Raw genomic sequence first — 23787 nt, 5'->3', positions numbered from 1 at the left:
AAAGTAAGTTTAGTTTAAACAATAATAACATAACATTGTAGGCAAGAGTGAAATACTGAAATTGGGGAGTAAAGGCAGTGTGAAGAGATAGGAGATCTGTTTATTGGTTAGAATTGTCAGGTTTTGTATTTTAACTCTAAAGTAGGATTTGCCTAAAGTAAATGAAATTGTAAATAATTATTTCATGTTTTGAAAGCTATGTGTTATTATATGCTGGTGTTAAGCGGTGTTTGGGTGTATTATATTTATGTGAATTTTAAATTTAATATTTCTTTGCGCCATCTTTTGGAATTGACCTCTAAAAATAGATTGGTTGCATACAAATTAGGCCTCTGGAAGTGTGATTGGTGCTGATCTTTACCTTGTGACATTGCATAATAATTTTATTCTGCTGGGTGAAAAGAGTTCCTACATGCGAAGGTCAAAGAGATTTGCTCTAAGGTTAGTGATCATGTGTATATGTCATTAAGTGACCTGAGTTTTAAATTGTTCTTTGCCTCAAATCGTACCTTATTGATTTTGAATAGTTCTTAAATGATGGAATAGATTTAAATATTGTATTGTTGAGAGGAATGGTGAATATGGCTATGTCTTATAAGAGGCAAGTTATTAAAAGTTAAAAGTAATATATAATTCTATGGTAAAGAACTTTGTTGTCTGCATGATATAAAATAAGTATAAAGCCGACTAAGTTCAAACATGTGTAAAATTAAAGTGCAGTTGGAATGTATAAATAATTACATGTTTTGTAGATCATATAGTTATCGATGTTCCAAACCCCGCAAAGCATGCTACAATTACCGCCGCCTTGCACTGTTGGCATTCATAATGACTAATGCACGATGGTTGAACCACCATTCCATCCGGGACATATTTAGGTTTTGCAGAATTATGTTGCTGGCAGATAGGCTGTCCAAATAGCTCTGTAAATATTTCAACTTGGCCGAAATTTTTGACAATTATCTTCAGAAAATGTATCATTTGAGTAATCTGTTTTTCCTTCCCTGGGGTGTCGGTCATTTGGGATAGGTCAGCGATTGCATCGTCTCTTTTCTTGGGAAAGTAGTATATATCCAACACCTTAACAACCAAGGTTGATAAATTATGATCATTGTTTGCCAGCAGTAGGAGCGTTTCATAAGCATCATTAAATTGATTGTAGGCACCCGTATTTCTCTGTAAAACAATTCCGAATGATTTGTAGAATAAAGCATCTTTATTTTGCAACGATCCAGCAATGTCTATAAAGTAGAGGAACATATCTCTATTAATCATGTTGTGTATGTTACCCCATGTGTACAATTCAGTGATTGGGTAAGAGTTCAGCATATTTGTTATTGTACTCCTTGATTGTGTAGCAGACCAAGTCATAAAGAAGTAAAAGAAGTCTTGAAAACTCGATGATGCCAACCTTTTTAGAATTATTAATATAGCAAATATTGGTAATCGACTAACCATCATGAAACCTGAAATAAGAAAATTTGCACTAATTATTAAAAATTGAAAGTATATTGCATAAACATTGAATATTATTGTACTGATAGATCATGTTAATAATGATATATGCCAATTATTATTATGTCCTAACCATGCGGGAAATAAACAATATGTTTTTTGTTGTAAGGAAGTGGTATGTCAGGATAAACATATTTAAGAGATCAAGATACCTGTGATTGTGGTGGTGTGTCAAATTTATAAAGTATTGATTACAATCTGTGTTCATGTATCTTGTTAGATGTGTGAGATCTGTATTATCATGCATGTATAAATTATATCATATAAACATATAATATTGAAGCAGAAGCTTACCTTTTACCGGAGAGAGGTAGTTGAGTATTTGAGTTAAAAAGGTGTGTTGTTTATCTATATATATATATGTGTGTGATAAAAGTTTTTTGCATTAAGCTAGGCAGTTTGCCCGAATTTAGAGGTGCTATTACTAATTACATTAGGAGAAGGGTTTGGACACGTGGTTGTCAATATATGTAGGTATATCATATTTGATCGGGATAGGTTAATACATGTATTGGAATTTCTAATACTTGTCGGATAAGAAATCATATTTGATTAAGGATAGGATAATATATGTATTAGAATTCTAATACTTGTTGGAAAAGACTTGAATCTAAAGTGGAGGATGAAGTTTTAATATTTTGTTTGAACTTGGAATATTATTTTTTGTTAACATAGTAATACACAATTTAACTTTATTGTAAGGATAACATAATTATTTCAATAGCTCATAAATTAATGTTGGGATGTATATATAATATTGTGTACAATGTGTAAATTATAAAGAGGAAGTAACATTCATACGGATATTGTTTCACTAAAAAAAACTAATTGTATGTAAGTTGTACGAATAATTTTTGTTATATGGATTATATTGTATAGTGTTGTTAAAAATAGTTTTTTTTTGCGTATGGAAAGTAGCTAAAGAAACAAAAATTAAATTAGGAGATTATTATTAGGAATAAACACATGTAAAAATTCGCTTGTAATAATATTATTATTAACATTTGTTTTATGGCATTTAGAGCTATTCTCAAGTCTTGTGTCTTTTTCTAGTAAAAGAACGGTTTAACTAATATAATTGATTATATATTGCTAGTCACTTAATATATAGATATTATAAATTCATGAAATGTGTTTAATATTATATAAAAATAAAAAATAAAAGCTTTAGTCCTCGAAATGGATGGGGCAAAATATGAAGATGTTTAAAACAGTGGTTTATTTAAATCCATAGACTTTATCATTCAATTAAGACAATCAAGTGAGACTAAGAATATCTTTGATTTCTGCTTAAATTAATGCCAAATAACAGTTTCATTGAAGTGCCTTAAACAAAAATAAGTGAATCTTTCTTTGAGTTATTGAATAAAGTCAAGCATCTTCCAAAAATTATTCCTATTTCGACTATCATATAGAGGAGATCTTAGGATGGTTGTGGTTATTCTTCTGAAACAGTGCCAGTTTCATTCTTGCTGCAGGTATTTTCATCACTAAGTTTGATAGACTTATTTTTGTGGTGGCTGGTTCCTGCAGTGTTCTTTGTCACTTCGTCAACAGTCCCTGCATTGCGTTTTTTGGTATGTTTTGTTGTGATGGATGGCGGATGAGATTTTCTTTCGTGGTCGGATGTATTTGGGTCGACTTCTGCCTCAGCCTTCGACTCAGTAACCTTCATAACTGTGAATTGGCCGTCATCAATGTTTCGAGCTGTCAACTTCAACTGAAAGATGCATTCTTTGCCAATAATATTATTTACAGCGATTGGGATTTGGAAAGGTGATGCTTCCTGTAAATGAAACAATAAATTGAAAGTTAGTGTTGAAGAATTTGTTTTTTGTATCACACTATTTTATTAATTAGAAACTTGCCTCGTCAGTGTTAAGAATGTGTTGAACCGGAACACCAGTAAGGATTTTGGCCTGCTTGTCAAACAGTACAAATGTGGTAGATCCTGTAGAATCTCTGACCTTCACAGTGACCATGTATGCATAGGTGGTTTTTGTTGGTTGGTTTGGACACTGAGCACAATATTTTTTTTCAATTGTCCCTTTCATCTTCTTGAAGCAGTTGTTGCAAGCTATGTAATACCAACCAAAATTTGGTATTATTTCTGTTATTGTCGCTTTGGTTAGGCATAATACATCCTGTAAATAGCAGACGAAAGTGAGGTCATGATTTTCAGATTATTATAAAATCAATTAAATCTGAAATTTACTTACTTTGAGATTGCCCTCAAGCTTGGCGTCAAGTATTTCGACAATTGTCATATCTTTTATATCAGTTGGTATGTCTTGTCCTCCTATTTGTATGTATGAAACTGCTTTTGGGATGTCTTCACCAGCTACTTTTCTTCCTTCCAAGGTTTCTTTTAAATCCATTATTACAGGATGTTCTATGTTGAAGTAAATTTGGGTTGAACTTGTGGTTGATAGAAGAAATTGGCCTGTTTAATGGGATTTTACGTTAGGCAGGATTTAAATATTGATTGTAGATTAATATCACCAGAAAGAATAAAAAATATTAAACATAGTTTTGTTGGCAACTTACGTCCAATGTTCTTTGCGAGGGTTCCTGTCACGATGACATATGTGTGTGAGTTCCTGTAGTTGGATATTTCAGCAATGAAAGTTTTTGCTTTGTCTTCCCACAAAGTTATCTTGATAGTTTCAGACCTGTAAAATTAACAAAATATTTTTATGCAGGATATTTCTATATCCAAGTCAAAAGAGGTGAGTTTAAATTGGTATATACCGCTGATTTTCAAGGAGGATCTCCATCTTCTCGCTGCCATAGCCAGTTGTTTGAAGCTCGGTGTATTCTATCAATTTTCCAGCCACATCTATTGCATCGATATTTACAATAAAGGTGAGATACACTATACTAAATCAGATATAATGGTGGGATTTCTTTCATGCATTATATACATTGTACTGATCAGATTGGAATGTGCTGTACTTGTAAATTAATGAACTGGGGATTTATAATGGATTATAATAATATTTATTAAAATAAACTTAAATATAGTAATAGGCAATTTAGAGAAGTGTACCGATGAGGTTGATAATATTTCCAACCCTTGTTTTGGCTTGATCGAACTGTAAACAGTGGAATTTGTATGTTGGTATGGTGCTGTTGTCAAAAGTTTTTTTGATTATTGTCTTCCTCTGAAAATTCAGAGCATTTTTTCCAGGTATCGGTTTATAAGAATCTGCTGCTGGCACAACCTTTACATTAGTTATGATGTATGTGTCGCCCACATGTAGTTTGTTGGTGAATTGATCGAACTGGTTGACTCGAAGTGTCACATGAATATCCTCATTCTGCATAATTGGTAAATAGTTAAGATTGAAATAAATTTTAGAAGGAAACAATTTGTTTTTTGTGTTTACCTCTTCATCGAGCAGAATGAGATTTCTGTTTATTATGAGCTTTGTGTTTCTGTTGATCGCATCCCACATCCTGATTAAACGAACCTTTATACTATTATCATCTTTTTCCATTGTGAGTCCTCTTATGAGCTGGTTATCATTCGACATTGTGTTGTTTAAAAATATCCCTGTCATTGATTAACAACATGCATACAAACATCAGATAATTTGTACAGTATCATGTCTAAGCATGCGATTAGTATTCCATGTTTATGGTTTGTGTGATGTGCTAGTATACTACATATATATTAGTCAAAATTGTCATGGAGTTGGTCTTGTGAGGGGACAACATATACATGTGATAACCATTGTACTATATAATAATATTAGTATATATTAATTGTGATGTATGCAGGTTTAATGTGCTTTTGATATAAGATTCCCAAAGGTGGAGAAGGCTCTACACATGTACAGGTAAACATGTACATTACAATAATATAGAGTTGTGTGAAATTTTTTGTGCAGAAAGAGAGTTTGTTTTGTGAGTGGACGACATATACATGTGATAACTGTTGTTAACATATATTAATTCTGATATATGCAGGTTTTAATGTGCTTTTTGATTAAGAATCCCAAAGGTGGAGAAGGCTATGCATATGTACAGGTAAACATGTACATTACAATAATATAATATGTAGTTGTGAGGAATTTTTTGTGCAGAGAGTGTTAGTGTTGTTACATGTCTGTGATGAATATTGATAAACATATAGATAACATATATGAAAAGAAAAAGTTGCAGAAGTTGGTTACCTATCTCTGGTATTATCGTCGTATGTAGGTGATGATTGCCAAGGTAATCCTTGGTGGTGTTCTATATTTATAGTCAACAATATTAGATTAAGCATAGCTTTAAATCTGTATTAGAAATCCTTTACCTTCTAGGAAACTATAGCTAAAAACATTTTCTTTTTTGAATTGTGTATGGACTTTGAATCCTCCTATAAGTCGTATTTGGTTAACATGTATTTGTTGTACATATGTTTTCTAATTTGAATTGGAATTGGTTTGTTATTCCTATATTTAAAAGGAGTTTGAATATAAAATTAAATGCGTCATGAATATACTTTTGAAATTTATAATTCCCTGTGTAACTTAGTCAAACTAATATACACACATCTACTATATTTTAATTAGTTCAACCAGTTGTTTAATTGTGAAAATTATTTCTTATGACAAATATATATTCGGTCGATTAATAATTATGATATAACTTGTTTTGGATATTATAATAAGAAATAACACACTTCTTGTAAATATGAAATTAGAAATAAGTTTAAAACCTTTACCCTCTAGGAAAGTAAAGTTACAAACCTTGTCTGTTTTGGATTGTGTATGGATATTGAATCATCCTATAAGTTGTATTTGGTTAATATGTATATGCTGTACATATGTTATCTTTTTTGAATTGTAATTGGTTTTGTTATTCCTATATTTAAAAGGAGTTTGAATATAAAATTAAATGCCTTTATGAATATATTTGTTAAATTTAAAATTAACTGTGTAACCTAGTTAAACTAATATACAGACATATACTATATTTTAATTAGTTAAAGTGGTTTTTTAATTCTCAATATTATTTCTTATGACAAAAATATATATTTGGTCGATTAATAAGTATGAGGTAACGTGTCTTGGATATTATACTAAGAAATAACACACTTTTTGTAAATATGAATTCGGAAATGAGTTTAATATTTTATTAATATTATTACAATCTTAGTAACATTCATCAGTAACATTCAGTAACATGGATGTCTGAACTGAAAGGTCTTTTGGGAACAATAAAAAGTATTACAAAGTTAGGTAAAAGGCATATCTTATTCATTAATCAAATAACATATCTAAATGAATATAGTAAGGCATATGACATTTTTCATTATAAAGACGGGATTTACAGATTTGTGAAGATTTCATGGTAAACAACATTTTTAGTTCTCCCTTCAATTGGATGGCTAGTGGGCTCACAAACTATGTGTAATCCTGTTGGTGATGTAACTCTTGATATAGCCACATAAAATTGTCCATGACTGAAAACGGGGTGGGGAAGATATAGGCCCACAGATCTTAAAGTTTGGCCTTGGCTTTTATTTATTGTCATGGCATAACATAAAGCCACTGGAAATTGTATTCTCTTCAATACAAAAGGTAGTGTAGAATCTGTGGGCCTCATGCATATTCTGGGGATGAAAGTCTTCTCTCCAATATGACTGCCTGTAATTATAACACCTTCAATAACTTTTTTACACAGTTGGGTAACAATTAACCTCGTGCCGTTGCAAAGACCTCTTGAAGGACATATATTCCGAAGGAGTACAATTGGACAACCAACTTTGAGTCTTAGCTCATGTTTAGGAATGCCAGAAAAGGTCAGAGAGTTCAGAAACTCTATAGGATTCATACTTTCCTGAGATTCATAATTCACTGAGCTCTTGCATATAGAATCGAAGCTTCGATAGAGCTCACATTTACCTGTAGTAATTGAAATCGTAAGATTGTAGTACAAAAATAAATAAAATTGTGAAATGTAACTAAGTGTGTATTATATAAATAATAAGTGGAACAGGTTAGACACAACTTGTACCTGTTGATCGCCTTAATACTTCTGTATTTATAGAATCGACATCTTCATTAATAGGTGTCAGAATAGCACGATCTCTAAAATAATTTGGCTCCATATGTCTTGCTTCTAGTTCTGAGTATATTTTATCAATAATTGTTTTCTTACCATCATCCCCAGGATCCAGTAGTAATTCTTTTGGTATTTCGATTAAATTTGCCTCTCCCGAATCATCCATCGATACTGATTCTGCCGTACCATCACCAACCTTAATTATCCATTCCATGTATGGAATTGAGATCCCTCCAACTGTTACTGGTGGTACATTTGCTTCTATTCTCATATTTTGATCCAGTTTAAAAACTTTACATTGTTTCCATAGGTAAGATTTACTGATGGATGACATGACAATATCTGCTCGTCCTTTCTTGGGTAAAACAGGTAAGATTTGCCTGAAATCTCCCCCAAGAAGAACTGTCTTTCCACCAAATGGTTTTTCTAGATTACTGGGGTCTTTAAGTCGCATTATGTCACGGAATGAACGATCAACTGCCTCGAATATATGTTTATGGTTCATAGGTGCCTCATCCCACACAACTAAATCCGTCTGAGATATCAACTCTGCCAAGTAAGAATGTTGCTTTATCCCACATGTGCTATTTTCGTAAATGTTTAATGGAATTTTAAATCTTGAATGAGCAGTTCTTCCACCTTCTATAAGGAGGGATGCAATACCCGATGATGCGACGGCCAAGACAATTTTTTCCTTGGAGCGTAGAGAACTAATAATTGTCTTCCACAAAAACGTCTTGCCTGTACCTCCATGACCATACACAAAATATAGGCCTCCCTCTTTTTCCAACACATTATTAGTTATCTCTTCAAAAATCTGCATTTGTTTCGGGTTTAACATTGAAACTAATGTATGGCTCTCCTTTTTTAGTTTATGCCTGTCATACATATACTCTTCATAAAGCAATGTATTCTGACTTTGATGTTGCAGTGAACCTGTTAACGGAGGGAGTGTTGGAAAATCTGTTAAAGACTTTCCGAATTTATGAAGTTCTAGGTCAATCTTATAGAGTGTTAGAGCTTGTAGGCGGTCTGAACTGAGAGTAAAGTTTCTGTCACCAGAAATTCTTTGATGATTATACTCGATATCTTCACTCATTACTTGCCAATTCTTTTCCCACAGTGAACGCAAATCAGCAACGTCACAAAATAGTAGTATTGTGACGAACAAATGCCTTAACTGCCTGCCAGTTTGGTGAGAAGATGCTTCCTTTATTGCTGTATGCCATTCATCATCGTCTCCTAAGATATTATGATGAAGGCATGCTTCCTTGTAAGTTTTGTAAAGTACTCCATTAACTGTCCTTAGATCTTCAAAAGAAGTTGCTCCACAGACAATATTCAATAAGAGTCTCATATAGAATAGTTCACCAGTAGCAGGTTGCACATAAATCAAACGACCAATGACAGGTATATTTCTTTGTCTAGGAATCCACATTTTCGCACTATTGTCCCAACGAAATTTTTCTGGAAATTCAACGTAGGTGAGACTTTTACCCTCTGGATACTGAGTGTTAGCCTGGAACCACTGCACGAACATAGTGCTGTCCACGTGATTTTTTCTTAGAACAGACGGTAGTGACTCTTTCTCATTGAAACAAATAATCTGTTCTTTTTCGAGATGGAATGTTAATTTTTGAACCACAGGTTTACGATAATGTATAGGAAACTCGAAAATACGCCAACATGCTTCACATGACGACAAATATCGACACGTCAGATAATTTTTGACCTCGTCATTGTCAACTGGTCCCGAATTTTCTTTATTTGGTTGTCTATCCTTTTCAATCACCATTGTTGCCCGATCTGGACCTTTTAGCACATACTTGAACATATATTTTATAAGGTCGCCTTGATGGCACCATTCGACATTGATATGTGCTTGATACTTGACTAATAGACCTCGATTGTACGGCACAACATACCTGAGACAACATAACAGGATCATAGTTGAAACTATAAATCTGTAGAATAATATTTTAATAATGTTAAGTACAGTGTAACATAAGTTTGTTACCTATTGTCAATATTCACACCCCTACATGTCGCTGTCCTTCCATCATTTCGACGCTTGTAAACTGGATAACCTTTTGAATCAATTGTGGTTTCAGTTGTGAAATCTTTGGGATAATAATTTTTACATTTCTTATAGCCTTCTTCTCCTTTCATGCATGGAGATTCTGGGTTAACAACTCCACAGGGGCCATGAATCATTAAAGTACTTACAGCTTCATATCCCAAAGGGTCAATATCTTTATCAGGTAGTTCAGCTGAAATTAAAAAATCTATATCCTCTGTAGAATGGCAACGATCGGATTCAGCAAGCCAAACAACTATGTGCACGTGTGGCAAACCTCTCTTTTGAAATTCAATTGTGTAAGCAACTGGAAGAAATAGAAAGGTAATGTTGAATAGTGTGATATATTAGTTTACATATTATATATTAAAACTTTATCAGCGGTTTAGCTAAATATAGTTTTTACAATGATAAATGTTACTTGAATAAGTGTGATATATTAGTTTACATATTATATATTAAAACATCATCAGCGGTTTAGCGACATACAGTGTTTACAATGACAAATTTACTTGAATAAGAGGGGTTTAAGAGCATGTAGCAACTATGCAAATTTTTTGATGTAAAATGAATGATATGCAGAACAATTTGATATATATTTTTAACTAAAGACATTTGATTAGAATACATGTAGGGATTTCTCATGAAAAATGAACTAAAAATGGTAGTATGAGTATCATATGTGTGTGTGTGTGAGAGTGTGTATGTGTGTGTTTATTTTAGAACTATTGTACCTCCGATGACTTTTCCGAGCACGTGATTTTGTGTCAAGTCCTCCAAAAGCATGTCAAGCTTTATTTTGAAAACTCGAGATATAATATCTGGTCGAACATCAGGTGTTTGATTGACAATCTTATTACAATGCTCTTTTATTTCAGGCCAGGCAGGATTGCATGTGAAAGTGATGAATAAGTCAGGGCTGCCTAATTTTCTACAAACCGCCATGCAGTCTTGATAATTTTGTTGCATATATCGCGGGCTTCCTGTGAAAGTCGCAGGTAAAACAATACGTTTTCCAACAGTTATAGCATCTGCATCACCTCTATTAACAGAATCGACGATATTATTATAGACGTCAGCTCTCAAAGTTTCTTGGTGTAATTTGACCCACATTAGCCTACTATGTTCAATACATGCATAAGCATCAACCACGAACTGCAAGAATAATCTTCCACCACGAATTAATGTGTGACCTTCATTACTTCGTTGTTGGATACGATAAGCATAGAACTCTCTAATTGAGACTTTATCCTTTTTAGTTGCCGTGTGTGTGGATACACCACGATGCAAAATATCTGTTCTGAAGGCATCTTCTCCAAAGGGAAATATTAGTGGATATTGTAGGGCCATATAGCTTGGACTTAGCTCTGAAATTCTATGAAGACCACCCCCTTTGTAATGTACTATTACGTCTCTGTTATCTGCCAAGTTGTCATCAACAATCAGTGCTGCAAAATCGTGTATATTTGTAGGTTTAGAGCTTTCCCGGCCATCTGTTTCGCGGTTGCCAACTAACCGTAACTTAGATGGGATACAATCTGTTGAACTGAATCTGTCACGTATGCTGTGAAAAAATTTAGCTAATTCATTCTCACGATCCAACATTTCAGTAATAGTTTTGATAATTCTTGTATCCAGAAGTTCATCATTGTGCGGAAAGGATACCCGTTTTTCGACTTCTTGTTGATTGTCATACATGTAGATTTGTGAATAAACTGGCTTCTCACCATCATCCGGGTACAAAGAGCCGATCTGATGATATATTTCACCAAATATACGATAAACAAAAGGGCCACCACCGTTATTATATCTTTTATCTATTTCTCCACCAGTGGATGTGAAGGAAAATGCAGTGTTGTACATCCTGTAATTTTTTCTAAATGCTTTACTTAATTCATCTGTTCCATCCAACAGTCTCTTCAATTCCGGGGGAGTTTCTTGTAAGTTAGGTAGTTTAACTTTACCATGGCTACAACATAGTGAGAAGCTTGAAGTGTTTGAAACACCTTCTTCTCTCGTTCTTTCCTGCCCCCACATTAGTGCACCACAGTATGCACATTCTTTGTCGGCACTTCCAATATTTAGGATCGATGTTGCTTTTGCTGTAGCAAAATAGGTTTGTATAGTTTAGCTATAACATGATAAGTTAAATAGTTATTTGCTGTTAATTTTTGTGGAGCCTATGAAAATTTAGGCTTACCAAACTTTTCCTTGTTCGACTGTATTTTTGTCCTCATTCGTTTGCTAACTTCAGCAAATGCTTTAAAAATAAAAATAAAAATCAAATCAGTAATAAATAAATTTATATATATATATATATATATATATATATATACATGTATTATATACTTATATATAATAAGCGTAAGGGAGATATAGAGAATACCTTTTGTTGTAGATGTATTCCTCTTTATCATTTGTATATACTTTGTGCTTTCATCAGTAACTGGTATATCTATATACACAAAATAACAACTTATAAGGGTTAATAAAAAAAATTTGCACGACATGGTATTATAAATATTGTAACCTCTAGAAATTACCATTGTTTACTTGTTGACATTCTATCGCATTAATCTTTTGTTTTGCTCTTCGGTCACATCTTAGTTTGTTTCTTTGGCTCCGTTCCTCTTCTGTAGCTTTATTGTATTGCTCCCGGCGTCGCTTGTTAAGCTCAGTTCGTTTTCTTATAACAATTTCAGAATTTGATCCTTCAGCTAAATCTGTAACATCAGCTATAATAAAATACATAAATTTAGAATTGGTAAGACTAATTAAAATCGGATATGTAGGATGAATTAATTTTAACATTAAAGTATATCCATGTGTACCTCCTTGAAAAACAAAAAGCACTAATGTATACGCTAATAGTAATATTAATGTGTGAGATATAAATATGAAGTGCCTATACCTAGAATTAACTTGTTCCCAGAATCTTTGAATGATCTGATTACGGGAAAAATGTTAAGCTATTGTTATGCAAACCAAGGAGTTCTACTTACATGTTTACTATTCAATCCGTACATGTTTATTTTGCTTCGATTCTTAGGTATGAGTTTATAATACGTGGTGCTTTTCTTGCAGGTTTTGCCAGATCTTGACATGAAATACCTTGATAAAGTTATTACCCAAGGCATGAATAGAAAGAAACAGCATGAAGTAGGTTACTATAATGGTGACGAAGACAATTTTTTTTTAAGTTCACTTATATTTGATCTATAATATTCCTACTGGAAAGTTAATTTGCCAACTAAAAACTCAAAAACACATTTGCATTAAGAATACACTGACTATAGGTTTTCAAATGAAATTTACACAATACACTATCATCTGGAGTAATTTACTGACCGATGAGTAAGTTTCTAATTTCATTAAGAATTGGTGCGCATTGATTGTTCTACTGCTCTACCTGTATTGTTCTAATGTCAGAGATAAATAATTTTGATGTCACACATATTTAATGCACATATCACATGCTAAACTTTACTTACATGGGTCTTGTTGTTGCTTGTTTTGTTCTTGACGTAGTCTGTACCGTTCTCTACGCCGCTTGTTACGTTCAATTCTCCGTTTTTCATTCATATTATTCGATTCGTCATGCAAATCCATGGCGTTATCTACGGAAAATTGAATAAATCAATATAATTTAGACAAAACAGAAAAAATTATTAAAACCGATGCATAGCAATTTATCAAATAGCAGTAAAAAAAAGAGAGAAGCTAATTACCTTTGTGAGTTCGATGGAGAAGTTTGGGGAAGAAAGAACCGTTGCAAACTATGTCAAGATTGAGGCCAAAAGAAACACTGGGAGATTTCCAAGTTAAAATCTTTGAAGAAGAAGACGCAAGAATGGGGTTAAGATGAGGTTGATATGAAGTAGTTTATATAGAAGATCTTGACAAATTTTATGTTTCGAAGATTTTGTTTGTAATTTGTTTTTGACTAAAAAAATAAATCATAACATGTCTTGGAATAGGAAAAGGTGTTAAAAATATGTGTTTTTTTTTCTGGTAGGAAATATTTATTTTGTAATAAAAAAAAATCAAAAACACTTGAAAGACAGAATTTGTTTTGGATTCAGAAAAGGAATTAAAATGCAAGTAGATTTCAGTTGCCTTATAGAACAGAATTTAATTTTGTTCTAATCTAACGGTGCTTATTTGTTAAATATACGATCCAACGGATGATAAGCTTTTAGACCAAAGGACCATGCGACCAAATTATCTCCCTTACGCTTATTATATATAAGTAGGTAATAGTATAGATATATATTCAGTTTTGAATATTCAATTCAAACACACATAACTCTAATTTGGTGGGAATCACATCGTAATTGAATTATTTATCTAGCTGGAATTTGTAAATATATGTTTAAAGCTCAAAAATAAAAAATTAAATACCGAGTGAAAAGTTTAAAATATCCGAATTTTGGAATTTTCAATGCAGCGCTGAAATTTGAAAACGAGTAGAGAATCATTTCAAATTACTGTAATCTCGCAGGAGAGAGAAACATAGAAAAGCGAGTGAGCATATGACTCAGGTACACATCTTCTAATTTTCTTGCAGCACCCCAGCACAACACAAATTACTACTAGTTCACTCAAATTTTCCCTCTCTCCTTTCCCCCCTTTCAAACCCAAATCTCTCTCTCTCTCTCTCTCTCTCTCTCTCTCTCTCTCTCTCTCTCTCTCTCTATATTTACAAACCCCTAAATTTTATCCTACATATATGTATATCAAAAGGATTGACTTGGGGTTTCGTTGCGGGAGCTGCTGCTGAATTATTTGGGGGTTTCGATTTATATCTGGTATAAAGCTCTCAACTTCAAATTCACTTGTATCTTACTCTCTTTTCATTTGCTATATAATCAAGATTAGGCCTATTACTTGTTTTCTAGGGTTTTGTTAATTCAAATTTGATTTTTGATTCGTTTGTGCGGGCCATACCCTTGACCCCTTTTGAATTTTTCTGTTTGAGCTGCTATAGGGTTGCTGATTTTTGATTTCCTTTTTTTTGCTAATTAAAAAATTGATCTTTAATTGGTTGTTTTAAGTTTGTGCATGTGTAATTGTGTATATATGAGATGTCAGAGAAACGGATTCTGTTGTGATTAAGTTCTTGCTTGAAAATGACTTGACTTGACAGTCTCGAATGTGTGATGCCTGAACTTGCCATGACTAATTAACTGCTAGTTTTAATTTATATTATATAATTTGCACGTAAATGGGTTGATGTGTTACATGTAACCCATCTGAGATTTGAGGGTGTTGCAGCCTTGCAGGGCTCTTGGGTGTTTTCTACTCCTACATTTTTTTGGTCAGGCTTTTGGGTAGGTTGCAATTTGAAGCTCCAATATTTGACTTTCCAGTGTCATCATGCTGTTAATGCTACTAGTTTTATTATGTTCAGGATTTTCCCTTTCAATAGTATAGTAATTGTATATTGAAATTTAGTTAGGCATGCAATAAAGCTAGTTCCTGATCGAGTAGGTGGTTTTACCCCTCCTGCTTCCCAAACCTCTAGCCTGTCAAGATGCTGATCTTTCCCTTTAGTAGTAGCTGTTATACTTGACATGTATAGGTTTTTTAATTGTAGTATACTTCGCAGATTGAAATGAATGACATGAGCTGTGGGTCTGATTCTTGAATATCTGAAACTTTGTTTAAAAACGTTCATAGACAAGCTTTTGAGCTGATATAAAAAAGTGTTAAAACTTCAGTGTGCGAGATTTGATATTTTTATAAATGTTTGCTGCCGGTATCATTCTCTCTTCCTGTGTTTGTTTTATAATTGTGATTGGTATTGCACTTCTTTAGCTGAAGGTCTTCTGTGTTATTTCACTTCATAAAGAATTATAGCATTCTGTAATCATTTCTGAAGGGATTGAATATGTATACTTTGGCTGTTTAATTTCAGGAAGGTCAAGTTTACCCTAGAGAATCGCATCTTGAGTAATTATTTGAATTAAGGAAGGTGCTAAACATTTCTTTGCTTAACAAGCTTCCAAGATGCAAACCAAAAAAAAGGTCCCTACTAGGACTTCTGCTCGAGAGGTTGTCAGTCCGAAGGTTTCAAGGCATCAGAAGAAGGCATCTGAAAATGTTCAGGTTCAAGAAAGAAAAGCAAATGAGCTGATAACCTCTTCTGCAAGAAAGCAAAGAGTTCGTAAGTTAATGTTTCAAATCTATGTTTTATGCTATGACTATTAGTGTATAATTTCTTTCTTTTTTTCTTTTTGTAAATCTTGCCTCGAGTTACTAAGGACGTTGTGTAGAAGTTGTACGCGTCTGCTGAAATTTTCACTTTGTGCTTTGGGTCAACAAAGAAAAGTGGTTCAGTTTTTAAATAAGTTCTCGAGGCTGCATTAAGTGCACAGAAATTCTAAAATTCTAAACTAATATTGAGTGTAATACTGTATAAAATAAGAGTACTTAATTTTAAGTTGAAATGATTTCAAAATATTGATATGTGTTTTTTAAAAGTATCATAACTATATTTAAGATATAATATAAAAAATTATTTTGTGTACTTTTTTGTTTTGTTGCGTACCTGAACTCAGAACCCAATACGACACTGAATCCAATATTGCACCGAAGGTCCAAATCCAAACTTTAAGTTTCGGGAAGTGTCCGTGTCAACTTCTCGTGGCAGTAGGATCACAAGCAGACAGGACTGAACTAACTGACCGTCACAGTACTTTATTCTTTTATTTGCTTCCCCTTGCTGAATTTTGTTTATCCTCAGCTAAAATGCACATAAAAGAAATCTGACTTTGGAGTTGCTCCTCTCACTCCATCAAATTGTGGAGTATCTTGTTTAAAGCGTTAATTTGAGATTGCTTTATATATTTAATGTAATTGTGTGTGTGTGTGTGTGTGTTCTAAATCCTGTTTTACTTGCTGATGTTCTGCTTCTTCCCCATGTCATAAGATTTGTTTATTACTTCTATCTTTTCCATTGTTATAATTACTGGTCTAGAATCATATTAGATATTCGTAGTATTATTATTTGATATGAAGTTATTAGAAATGTGATCAGTATTTGTTCAATCCCCCTGAAGTTTCTAATGCTTGATCCTGTTTCTGTTTTCAGCAAAGAAAAGTGTGGAACATGTTAGCAGAAAAAAATTGGATTCTAGATGCAACTCTGGTGACGATGACGTTGAGCTTATGCGGAGAGATGTTGATCATGCTAATAATAACACGACTGAAAATCCTGAAGTATTTGCTACCTTTATGAATTGTTTTTTTTAATAATAATAATAATAATATAATAATAATAATAATAATAATAATAATTATTATATTATTATTATTATTATTATTATTATTATTATTATTATTGTTATTATTGTTATTATTTATATTAAATGTTGTTTTATCACTTATATCAGAGATTGACTTGTGAACCTGTTTATCTGGATTCTGGTGTACTGTAGGTCTGTGATGATGGAGGTGCTTATTGTATGACGGGTACCATATTTTCTCCGCCCTTTCACAATTCTAAACATGGTGGAGGGGACCTTCTCACTGGAGGTAGACTATGAATGTGTTGTTTGTATGTGACAGGGTATTGGGGTCTGTTTCTGCTAAAATCTCCACGTTGTTGGACTGCATCTTTGTATTCTTACATACTCATTTATTTTCTCCAGCTGATTTTTTAAAATATTTTAAGACCGACGACCAGAAAGTTGTGGACTCTGCAGAGGAGAACATACAACTCGATTTGTTGAACAGCGATAATGTCATGCAAGGTAAATGTCATTCTAAAGAGAATAAAATTCTGTATATGAATCTTGCATGGCACCAGGAGAATCAGCGTTATCCTTTATATACTAATAAAGAGTCATCTTTGTATGCAGATTTAGGAGGCAGCGTGTTGATGTCTGAAGTGTCAACAACTTATCATTCAGAGAAAAGCTCGAAGTTGGAATGTGTAGATGAGTACAGTCAAAATAGTATATCAACAGATGTTCAGATGGAGGATGATGAATATGAAGACTTTGATGAATTTGATCCCTACTTCTTCATAAAAAACTTGCCAGATTTGGCTTCAGTTGTTCCAACCTTTCGACCTATGCTGCTACCTAAACAGACTCGAAGTTGTCCCTCAACAACTCTTGTCCTGGACTTGGATGGTAAGCTCATATGACAGATATGCTTCTAAAGTCATACTTGAAACTCTCTTGAATTTTCTAACTGTCTGTTGTGCTTCAATTAGTTGCATCTATTATATTGATGTGTTATGGTGCTCAGTTGTGGGGTTATTTGTTGTGTTCTTTTTAACTAATTAGGAACATGGGTTATAAGTTGCATTATACTAGTACATTTGCATCTGCTTCAACATGTAACCTTTACCTTGGAATAAATATTTGATGGAAGACATGTAGATTGTGTAAAAGTTCAAATTTTATATCACTGTCCTGTTTGTCTAATCAACTTGTACGCTAAAAATATTTTGTAACTTGTGTATTATTAGCTGAACTTATCTGGTCCTTTTGTTTAATTCAAGTTCTGACTTGAAACTGCTTTATAAGTTAAAAGCTAAAAAAGTAAAAAGGAGGGTTTTTTTTTGGCTTATTTTGTAAAATTCTATATTTTCCTTGTTGCCATTGACTTGTGTTTTTTTCCTACTACTTGTAAGCTATACATTAATTAAATTATGCAAATAGGTAGTAGTAACATTATAAATAATAATACCTCAGACTTATGAGTCATTAGGCATAGAATTACTCAGGCAGGAATTGAATATACACACCTCTACTTTCAAGTCATTAAATAACCTTAAACAGTTAATGACATTGTTCAGTTTTAGCAACTAATTAGTAATTACTAGAAAGAACCTACCTCAGGTGGAAAACTACTGAAGGCCCTGTAAGCTATAAGTAATAACACCAAGTAGTCCCTAGTAGGTTATAGCTAGTTTGTTGAGAAAAGGAAACTAGGCTATCTAAATAAGGGACTGAGGGAGTATTATTTTCAGTGGTGGAGTGCCAAGCACCGGTTCTGTTTTGTTTTAACTTTCAAGTATGTTTTTTTTTTTTTATGATTATTGACTTATAGATAACATGTGTGCGTTTACGATTGCCAAGGGATGCTGCTTTGTTCTTTGAATGATGTTTTGTTCTTGTGAACGATTTATTTGTACAGTTATAGAAGTCCTTGGTTGTCAAATTTTGGCGCTTTACCTACTATTAATAGAACTTCCTGGAGTGTTTGGTATATTAATAAATTATGTTAATATGATATTTGGGACAATGTACAAATTTTCGTGATACCTTTATTTTGCAGAGACCTTGGTGCACTCTACCCTCGAACCTTGTGAGGATGCAGATTTTAAATTCTCTGTCAAGTTTAATCTCATGGAGCATACAGTCTTTGTTCGTTGTCGTCCCTACCTGCAGGAATTTCTGGAGAGGGTATCGGGTCTTTTTGAGATTATAATATTTACTGCAAGCCAAGGTGTTTATGCGGACCAGCTACTAAATGTACTCGATCCAAAAAGAAAAATATTTCGCCATAGAGTTTTCCGTGAATCTTGTGTTTTTGTTGAGGGAAATTATCTTAAAGACCTGTCTGTTCTTGGCCGAGATTTAGCGCGTGTTATAATGATTGACAACTCTCCCCAGGTATTTATACTTTCTCCTTTAGTTTAATGCACTCCGGAATCAAGATGTTGTTCTAGTGGTTAGTTTGTGTTGCCCCTTGTCGGGAGAGATTGTGCACAGTTACTGGTTCTGGAACCAATTTTGTTTTCATGTTTAAGACAATTGATTATTGTAGGACAATATCTTGGAAGTGTGTGACTCTGCGTAATTTATGCATGTCCCCCCCCCCCCCCCCCCCCCCCCCCCCTCCTCCTCTAAGTCTTGGTAATAAATGGCTAACAGTTGAATTTAAAAAAATATCCAGTGATAATGTTTAACCAGAATAATGTAAGCTTTGTAGACTATGCACACGATCCTAGTAATTTTAGATCCACAAACTACAGAGCATGCATAAGATATGAGTTCATTGACATATTTATTTTGTTTTCAGGCATTTGGCTTCCAGGTGGATAATGGAATCCCGATAGAGAGCTGGTTTGATGATCGCTCAGACAAAGAACTCGTCCAGTTACTTCCCTTTCTGGAGAGCCTAGTAGGAGTTGAAGATGTCCGGCCTCTGATTGCTGAACGGTTTAACCTTCGACAAAGAATAGCTGCAGCCATGTGTCCCTTTACCTCAAGCATAGGGGAGGATCCTCTTGAAAGGTGAATGTGTGCCATGTTTAGTTTGGCTTTATTTTCTATTTTTACATTTCCTTGTAGTGTTCTCAACTTGCATATTTCCGAATGTTCTTTAAGTTAAAACAGTTGGATGATGACTATAACATTTCATACTTCCATTCTCAAAGTTTTCAGGAAGTCTCATACATTTTATCAAACCTTTGGTTAAGGAGACAAATTTTTCCTTAATAAGATATTAACATTAAAGGTTGGTTTATATTCTTTTATGTGCATCTATAAACCTCTGTTGAATGTACGCTTCGCCAATATTTTTTAATCAGTTAATTTCCATATAGATATATGGAGTATAGATTATGATTTATCTTGAATTGTATTACATGGATTCCACGTGTAGAAAAAAGATTCATTTTAAAGGATGAATATGTGGACAAGTTGATAGAACATTGAACCATACCCTAGCTGGAAGTCCAAACAACTGATAATTAATGATTTCAGTGACTGTGTGTATGAAATCATGTGCATTATGTAGTCTGATTCAATGAACAATTGGGACAGAAGACAAGCAAGCAACAAGTTGTGCCAGTAACTCCCTTGTCTAGCAAAACTAAATATCTGTCAACATGTCATTTGTCTTTTTAATGTGTAAGCACTAAGCAGATCTCGTGAGGTATATCTCTGGCTTCTCAGTTTTGCTTTAGATAATATTACAAGGCAGCGAGAAGGGGACTAAATTTAGCTCAAACAAGTAATGAAGGATTATAGAATGTAATAGCGTGGAATTAGACTAGGATTAGCTTAGCTCAACCAAGTAACATGAAGAATTATAGAATGTAATCGCTCGGTATTAAACTAGGATTTCACTCTGCAACTAGATCATATATTGGACAAGTTTAGACTAGAATTTTTCTCAACTTGTCAGACTAGGAATTTCCTCTGCAACTAATTGAAATGACGGAAAGTGAAAACATATGATAGGCAACAAGTTTATAGAGTCAATCTCAAAATTTTACAAGTAATCAAATGATCAATTGTGATTACAACAAGTATCTCTGAAGAACATATATGATTGAATATCTAAAAGAAAGAGAGATGGGGGAAAGAAGCTAGAAACTAGTTATATATACCAGTGATGTATTCCTATACATGGAAGTGTGCCTAGGATTTGCGAGAAGGGCGTATGATGAGCTGAGCGGGGATGGGACGGCCGGTACCTGTGCCACCGCAGCTACTACAAGCCATACGGCCTGTGCCAACACAGGTCCGACAACCGGTGTCACCGTCAGACCATCGAGAACAGAAGCAACTGACTCGACCACTGCCGTTGCAACTGGGGCACCTGGGGAACTGGCCTGGACCGGCCATGGGATTGTTCTGCTCCAACACGGACTTGACTAGAGCCGCTCCAGCCAAAACGCTGAGCCCGGTAGCTAGCACCATAGGAGCCACCATAGTGATTGAAAACACAAAGGCAGAGAGAGAGAGAGAGAGAGAGAGAACGGGAGAGATTGAGTTTGTGTGAATGAGAATGTTTTTGTAGCACTAGAAGATGGTTCTTGTAGCGTTGGTAAATGATTTGTACACGTACAAGCAGAGAGTCAATTTATGAATTCCGTGGCTGAGTGAACTTGGTTGTGGCTGGCCTTGAGATAATTGGGCGCGTATATGTGAGGAGCTAGGAAGGACAGGTTGAGATGCTTATCAGTTTTGGCTAGTAGTGTAGGGTCTTTCATCCTATCGTTTCTTCGAGGACTGGGTCATTTGTTGCGGCCACTTGGCCTCTAAATTAGTCACACAATTATTTTCAAGCTGGCCTTTTCAAATATCTTAAAGGGTGGTGTCTCTGTTTGTATGACCAAAAGACCAGTATAACACCTTATTTATAGAAACGTTGACAAAGAGAAGTCGATAATATTTTTCAACTGGACCAGAAATTTGACAAAAATATCATAATTTTTATATATTTATAAGAAATTACTATTTTTCAAAATTTTGACAATATATCATTATTCTTTTTGAGAATGGTAAATTTCATTTATTCATAATGTTGTCTATAATTATTGATGATAAATTGTTGATCGTTGATGTCAAATTGATGAAGGTATATGTGATTTAAAACTAATTATTTATTTAATTATCATCCTGGAAATGGATAATATGTGATATTTAGAATGGGCATTAGAGTGATATTTTTAATTTTTTATGTAAAGTGATTTTTACACAAACAAATTGCTAAGAGATACTGTACTGTAATATATTTGACCTTTAACCACTCAATCAGCTGTTAGATACGAATGACTCCTTTTTCTTTTTTAATTTTATTAAAAAACAGCAAGTTGTTCGATTATTATTATAAAACAAACTGTGAGCTGTGTGATTATGAATTGAGTACACGTTTAAATTGTGGGTTTGACTGCATAGTAAATCATCTCCCAAGCAGCCTAAATTTGCAAAGACTGGACGTAGTCAAGTCTTGTATATTTAACAACTCATTCTGCCCATTCCACTTGTTATTATTCAAATCACACTGCGTACACTCCCTTCAACTCCTGCTGGAAGTCGGAAGACCAGTAAAGCAACTAAAGCAAAAGCTGGGTAGATCTCCAACCATCTAAAACTCTTGACTAAAAGGTGAGTTGATATATTTAAAATAAAAAAATTTAGCCAACAGTTTCAAAAACTCAACTCCAACCATGCTCAGCTCTTATCTATAAATTTAGCCAACCTCCTATGGATTACTAAATTTGTCGAACCTCAGCTCTTATCTATAAATTTAGTCAACCTCTAAATTTGTCGAACCTCTACACGTCTGTAAGAAAATCTGTAGGAAGATTGTACATCATTTATTCTCATATTGAACTGATATATTCTATTTTAACAATTTAAAATATTAATAATATACTATTTTTAAATTATAGCCAACCAATGTTGAAGCAAAATGTGTTACAGTTTACATAATGTTTTATAGGTCCAATTTAACCAACAATTATAACCAAACAGCGTCGGAGATGCTCTTAGTTAACTCCACATTTTAATGTTACAGTGTCTTCAAACAGAAACAGAAACAGAAACAGAAAAAATTGGTACCACATCTTCCCTTTTCATTATGCATGATATTTTAATATTTTTATACACATTTTTAAATACTTTGATCATATAACCAAAGATATTAATTCTGATTTTTTTGATAAAAATATTAAATTCAAATTTTAGTTGACCAAGAAAAATAATTAAAAATAATAAATTTTACTAATAGAATCAATCTATATTTTAAAGATATCAAAGCGACATACAATAAAAAGACAGAAAAAATGAACATCATAAAACCATCTCCGATGAATATTAATTTTTTTACTTTTTATATCATACTAGCTTTTCTTGCCCGCGCTCCGCGCACGGGTGTATTGATATTGTAGTTGTTTTTTGTGGCGTTGTGAAATAATTTTTATGATTAAGAACAGAAAATCAAACCATCAAATAATCTCAAATGAAAAATTAAATAAATAAAATATCATTTAAATCAACATAGTCTGGATGAAAAGCTCATACTCTATAAAAGATTTGAGTATAATCTCAAATACTTTATTACATTATTGTTTCATAAAAATCTAAATATTATAGTACGATTAGTCAGCTATCTCGGAGATGTTATAATCAGAGATATAACAATGATACATATTAATCACGATTAAGCCGAGAACGACATAAAAGATTTATAAATTATTCTCATATTGTTTTAAAATCAAATATATAATTATATGATTCTATGTGAATGATGAGCAAATTAAATAAATATCTATGTCTCATGCTATATACTGCACTAAAACTTGGATTAACATAGACTTTCGATGTCGGTGTGTTGATAAAGCTGATATCTCCTGTAGTTGTATAATATGTCACCAAATAGATTTT

The 23787-nt window shown here is 33.3% G+C and overlaps 2 protein-coding genes across 4 annotated transcripts; one reads left to right on the top strand and one right to left on the bottom strand.

Annotated features, from left to right (window-relative positions):
* Positions 1-14171: 14171 nt before the first annotated feature.
* Positions 14172-20134, top strand: LOC108209029 (uncharacterized). 3 transcript variants are annotated; one of them, XM_017379718.2, is made up of 9 exons: positions 14172-14190; positions 14393-14457; positions 15567-15815; positions 16743-16870; positions 17089-17185; positions 17302-17403; positions 17512-17787; positions 18941-19278; positions 19688-20134. In XM_017379718.2, exons 3-9 carry the CDS (start codon positions 15659-15661, stop codon positions 19904-19906), a joined length of 1317 nt encoding a protein of 438 aa, XP_017235207.1. In that variant the 5' UTR covers positions 14172-14190; positions 14393-14457; positions 15567-15658; the 3' UTR covers positions 19907-20134. The 3 variants fall into 3 exon arrangements, with proteins under 3 accessions (XP_017235207.1, XP_017235208.1, XP_063943889.1); XM_064087819.1 differs by lacking the exon at positions 14172-14190 and adding an exon at positions 14924-14979 and having other exon boundaries at positions 14199-14457; XM_017379719.2 differs by lacking the exon at positions 14172-14190 and having other exon boundaries at positions 14191-14457.
* A 713-nt stretch (positions 20135-20847) lies between these two features.
* On the bottom strand, positions 20848-21553 carry LOC108209030 (uncharacterized). Its single transcript, XM_017379720.2, has one exon. It carries the CDS (start codon positions 21325-21327, stop codon positions 21034-21036), a length of 294 nt encoding a protein of 97 aa, XP_017235209.1. The 5' UTR covers positions 21328-21553; the 3' UTR covers positions 20848-21033.
* Positions 21554-23787: the final 2234 nt, after the last annotated feature.

Source organism: Daucus carota, chromosome 2 (assembly GCF_001625215.2).
Source record: "Daucus carota subsp. sativus chromosome 2, DH1 v3.0, whole genome shotgun sequence".
NCBI classification, from domain to species: domain Eukaryota; kingdom Viridiplantae; phylum Streptophyta; class Magnoliopsida; order Apiales; family Apiaceae; genus Daucus; species Daucus carota.
The sequence above is the reverse complement of the archived record's forward strand: the minus strand, read 5'-3'. Positions and strand labels throughout refer to the sequence as shown.